This window comes from Cimex lectularius, unplaced genomic scaffold (assembly GCF_000648675.2).
Source record: "Cimex lectularius strain Harlan isolate CLEC.00 unplaced genomic scaffold, Clec_2.1 scaffold301, whole genome shotgun sequence".
Classification (NCBI taxonomy): domain Eukaryota; kingdom Metazoa; phylum Arthropoda; class Insecta; order Hemiptera; family Cimicidae; genus Cimex; species Cimex lectularius.
Window position 1 is genome coordinate 340,304 of NW_019392845.1, and position 5,416 is coordinate 345,719.

Below are 5,416 nucleotides of genomic sequence, written 5' to 3' on the forward strand. Positions count from 1 at the left end.
ACCTATTAAATTCTCAAAATGTTGCATTAATTTTCATAAAATGAATGTTTTTGATTAATTTATGCTTTATGATCGTGAGGCTGGAAATAAGTCATCTCGTCATTGGCAATAATAGAAAAATAAAAATAACTCATAATAATTTTATTTTTAGAAGAATTTCAGCCGATTTTTTTGCCGTATTGAAATTGAAACGGGCAATTACGATCAACGTGCGTAAAATGCCGGCGAAACCATTCCAAGAACTAGACGCGTAAAATTTTCTTTTACGGACAAAAATATTGATTATATTAAATGGCTAATCGCAAATAATGTAACGTCAGCTGGTGAATTCGCATTTTCCGCTTTCTCAAAACTCATCAGAAAAATTTTACGACACTCGGGATGCGAATTGGGATTGAGACCAGATTTTCCAACGGGTGAGAAGGGACGGACAAAATTTTCACGGGAGGATCCATACGTAGATTTGGATATCCTACGCTCGAGTTTCAGAGATCGGCGCAAATCATACAATGAGAGTACCCCTGGACGGATAAATTTAACTTAAATGATCACAGCGGATCCAAACTTTCTCAGCCTGCAGAAATCCGGTAGATCTTACAAAAACGGAGACGAGGGCGACCAGACAGGTATGTGCCGACGACTTTCAACGCTCAATTCTTTCCAAACGCAATCCCACCATCGCTCAAATTATCTCTCTCCTCAAATGTAAACTTTGATTCTAAATTTTCAGATCCGCAAATACGAAACGATTGTAACAATGTTAATAAAAGCTGGCCACAAATCAAACAAGGTACAAGTGAAATTTACAACATAAGTCTTACATATTTTAAGATAAGAAAAACAGACATAAGAAAAAACAGGAACCGTCAACTAAATTAATTATAACCACTCTAAGATAGATATTTTATACCAACTAAACACACCTTTTTTAAGTCTACGTGGGAGATGAAAGGTGTGTGCTAACTGTAAAAAGAAAAGTGACCGTTAAGTCGATGATTATTCGGAAATCGTGATATACGGTCTGGTGTGATGTAGGTTTCAGAAAAATATTTTCTTTATCGTGCCAACGTTTCGATCTTTATTGAGATCATCTTCAGGGCCTGGAATTTACAAACATTGTTTAAATTTAACAAATACATGTAGGGTGTGGACAATAGTGAATTTATACAATGCAAAAAAATATTTTTTATATTCTATTGACGTTCTTTGATTCTATTTCTATTCTACGCATTGATTGAATATAAAAATTTTTTTTTTTGCATTATATAAATTCACTTTTTTCCACATCCTACATGTATTTGTTAAATTTAAACAATGTTTGTAAATCCCAGGCCCTGAAGATGATCTCAATAAAGATCGAAACGTTGGCACGATAAAGAAAATGTTTTTTCTGAAACCTACGTCACACCAGACCGCATCTCACGATTTCCGAATAATCATGTAAAAAGAGAATTTTGATGAACTTGAGCCCCCGTTGTACCGGTGTTTTTCCATCGAAGAAACTCATTTTTGAAGGGGGTTGGGACCAAATTCAGGGTCGCTGAGATCCGATCCCGCCCCTTCCATTGATGAGTGCCGTGTCAATTTCTTTCAATTGCGGCCACCGGTCCCCTTAGGCGTCAGAAAAAGTCCAGAGGCGACGGTGGGGATCGAACCCACGACCGCGGGATCTAATAGCCGAGAGTCTGACGCCTTAACCACTCGGCTACCGCGGCCCCCAAGCCGATGTTAGACGTAGGTAGTCTCGTGGTGGGCGAATATTCAATTTCCTTCGGCCTGGTAAAAATAAAACAATCCATAACGGAATTAATTTCATAAGTTGTTTATGAATTAAAAAAAACAAAATTGTTCAAAAAGAACACAAAACTATATATTTTAGATCTCACTTGTTTTCTATCTTGTCTTAGGAATATATCACATTGAATACTGTTTTTCTTTATATCTTTTATAATTGATAAATTTATAATAAAAAAAAAATTTAGACTTTCAACATGGAACGCGGTGGTCAAGCGTCTGACACGGGTTTGCCAAAAAATGTTTTTTCTGAAACTTACATCACACCAGACCGCATCTCACAATTTCTGAATAAATATTTAAAAATTCAATGCACTAAGAAAACTGAAAATACAATGTAAAATTATTTGCCTTTAGTTATTTATTACGTCCGTCACCTTGGGTTATATCAAGACTCAAAAACCTGGAACCAACATACATGATTAAAACGGCAGGCGTTAAACAAAATTTTCGGACTTCCCTACAGACGAATGTCACCCAAATTTACATATCAACTAAAAACTGAAAATCGACAAGACAATAGTAAAACCGTACCGACTAGAATTGTTCGGGACCAAAACAGTCCTTCCAATCCAAAGTCATCAGAATCATAGTCAATTCTCTTTACTACTTCTCTGACAATGACATTGTAATAAATATATTAAATATAAAAAAAAAATATTTATTAGAGATAACTTTCTTCCTCTTTAACCTGACGCATGGATTCGTAAATCGGTTCGTGAATTATAGTTTCTAATGTGATTTTGTCCGATTAAGTTCTAGAGAAAATAATATCCGACGCGTCTTTGAAACATGAAGAATCAGTACGCCAAAACGGGGATGCGGCAAAGTCAACCGAACAGAAGAAATGCGTTTCGCCCACGGCACAGGGATCGCCTCCGAAAGTCCACGAGGACTTGTTTTTCGAGAATGAGGTCTTCCGGGAATTGACCCTCGGCTACGTCCGCGTTCGGGAGCTCCAGCGGGACATCGAACGTGCCAAGAAAATCCTAACAAAAATGGTCTTAGGTAATACAATAATAACTTGACCCCTTAAGCTATGTTAAAAGAAATTGTAAGGACTTGTAATTTTCAGCCAAGACCAGCGACGAGAAGAAGGTGGTCATCGAAGACCTCAAGGAAAAAGTGAAGCTCCTCTTTCACGATCGGGCTCAGATGGCGTTGTCGCACGCTAGGTGGAGGATGATGAAGCACGAGCAGAAGATTCGGGGCTGTGGGAAGCTAGTACGTTTAAAAAGTAGAGCTGATGTCATTGAACGCAAACATTTCCAGCTGAAGAAACAGCTCCTCGGCCTGCAGGCGCTCGAGGTGCCCAAGAAAAACAGCAGTTTCTTTGCGAGGCTGTTTACTTCTTGTTGTCGTAATAAATAAAATCGCTAAAAGTACCTATTTAGAAAAAAAGAATTATTCTAATATAAATATTATAATAGTGTAATTATAGCATTATTTATAGAGTAACAGTGGAGCACCTTTTCAATTGTAGAAGGCTCGACGTTTATAGGCAATAATTTGGNGCCGAACCCACTCCATTCGCGCTAATAACTTACTTTTGCTCCCCAGACATCACACACTCACCCCAGAGTACTCGATATTCCTATATATATATATATAGCATTATTTAAAAAAACTCAAAATTACTTATTTGGTGGCATCCTGAAAAATCCTTGTTAGCGTCTTCTCAGTTACATTTACTGCATTAAGCTTTGCCTTCCAGTAGAAACTGTTTCGTTGTCAGGCATTCACAGTAGCATATAATATAGCATAAAACTGTCGTTTCATCTTCATCTGGTTTTTACCACTCCCAGTATTTTTAAGTGCCTATTGAATTGGCGATGTCCAGTAAGCAGACCTGTAATGATCCTTTAGTGACTGGGAGTTTTGTGGCCCTGAAAAGGGCGGTGTTGTGTTGAGATGCCTTGACGAAGGTATGAGGGCGAGACCGTGCGAGTGGCGCCGTTGGTTGTGGTGTGTGACAGAGTAAACCGTTGGCTGAGGTCCGGTGGGCCAGAAAATGGCCGTGGCTTCGCACGAGATCATGTGAATTGGACATTGGAAGATTGGGGCGTAATTTCATGTGGAGATGCTCAGGAAAAAGGTACGCCTCATGGTGTAGGTTGGTGGCATTCCACAGAGGGTCATTAATGGGGTGACATTTCCTTGGCCCTCACCGAATTGGCTGCTGTGCGAGGAAGAAATTTTACAAAGGTACAAGACAATTGAAGAACATGTAGTGCCATTTGTCCCCTCCTCCACATCGGTGAGAGATTCTTGCTAATGCAGAATAATGCCAGGTCCCACAGACCGTGTTTTATGGATGACTATTTGAATGAGGTTGGAATTGAATGCTTGGTGTGACCAGCTCGAAGTCCGGATTTGAACCCAATCGAATACATTTGGAACCAACTTAAGCGATGGGGTACGACGGCGAAACCCAGGTCTTAACACACTAGAGTTGGAAACTGCTCTTCTTGATGAAGGGCAAAATGCCTCAAGATTTTACCAGAAATCTTTTCAAAGGAATGCAAAAGCGTTTAAAACCATCACCCAAACAAATTTGAAACTTATAAATGGGACAATTTAAAAAAAATCAAACGACCGGAATGTTAGAAAGAAGCTTTACAGAAAAACCAGCAAAGGAGAGATTGATTTTTCTTAGATTTATTTACATAATCCAATCGAAAACAAGTTGGAGATTTTATCTGTGTTTTATTTACCTCTAGTTCTTTAAAACGGACCAACTATTGTAAGATAATCAATGGAGGATTGTCTAAGAGATAATTAAAAATTTTTAAGGGATGTATTCTTACAGGCAGTATAAGCTCAGTATCCCAACTAAGAAACTTTTCTATTTTTTCAAAATGCGACCGTTTATTTATCTACTAGCACAAAAAATGTACAACTTGGAAGTAAAAAACATGCAAAAAGAGGTGCATATTTGTTGGGTTCACTCGGGAGTAAAAGGCAATGGTAGTGGACCAACAGCGCAAAACACGCAACTGCGCTTGGATCGCCAACAAATAATTTTAAATTAACCAGATCCGATTTTGCAATTCCTCCAAGGGAAAAAATTTTAATGCGTGGCATCTATTTCTCTCCACTGCCACGGTGGGAGATCATTAAGGGTCCGTCCCCTCTTTAAATAAGAAACCCTGGTCTTGAGGTAGTTCAACGTTTACTCGTCTAAAGACTAGTCATTATATCTGTGGATTGTATCTATTTAAAATAAATTTGCGTTCATCATCTGATTGCGAATCCCGTGTGGTCAGAGATGACATGACCCCATAAAGTGGTGGAGTGCGGCAGGTTTCAGAGACAGAGGCATGTGATTTGGCCGGTATCCTGCCTCTGAATGGAGTAGATTGACCACAGATAGCAACTTCATTTCTTTGCTTAGCAGCGGCAGATTGATTAGACATCTACATTCACATTTTTTGTTTTTGTGCAAGCATAATTAAATAACATTTTAAAAAACGTTAACACTATAACTAACAATTGAATAAATGTATATGGTTTAACATAAGGCAAAATTAAACAAATTAAGGGTGGCCACTTATTTTGCCTCTCGGTGTATTTTAAATAAATAAAAACATCCTATTAGCTGCTGCTTAAGGGATTTCAACCA

General features: G+C 38.3%; 1 protein-coding gene across 1 annotated transcript; it reads left to right on the top strand.

The window, feature by feature from the left end:
- The first annotated feature begins 296 nt into the window (after positions 1 to 296).
- On the top strand, positions 297 to 3,198 carry LOC106664670. The gene is made up of 4 exons (XM_014390605.2): positions 297 to 626; positions 731 to 790; positions 2,551 to 2,802; positions 2,870 to 3,198. The coding sequence occupies exons 1-4, from the start codon at positions 545 to 547 to the stop codon at positions 3,163 to 3,165; spliced, it is 690 nt and encodes a 229-aa protein (XP_014246091.1). The 5' UTR covers positions 297 to 544; the 3' UTR covers positions 3,166 to 3,198.
- The last annotated feature ends 2,218 nt before the right edge of the window (positions 3,199 to 5,416 follow it).

Bases quoted from the DNA above. Each gene is read 5' to 3' on its own strand.
- LOC106664670 (XM_014390605.2), top strand. From the start codon at position 545: ATGATCACAGCGGATCCAAACTTTCTCAGCCTGCAGAAATCCGGTAGA. The intron at 627-730 runs GTATGTGCCGAC...CTAAATTTTCAG, and splicing joins AGACGAGGGCGACCAGACAG to ATCCGCAAATACGAAACGAT. The intron at 2,803-2,869 runs GTAATACAATAA...TGTAATTTTCAG, and splicing joins CCTAACAAAAATGGTCTTAG to CCAAGACCAGCGACGAGAAG.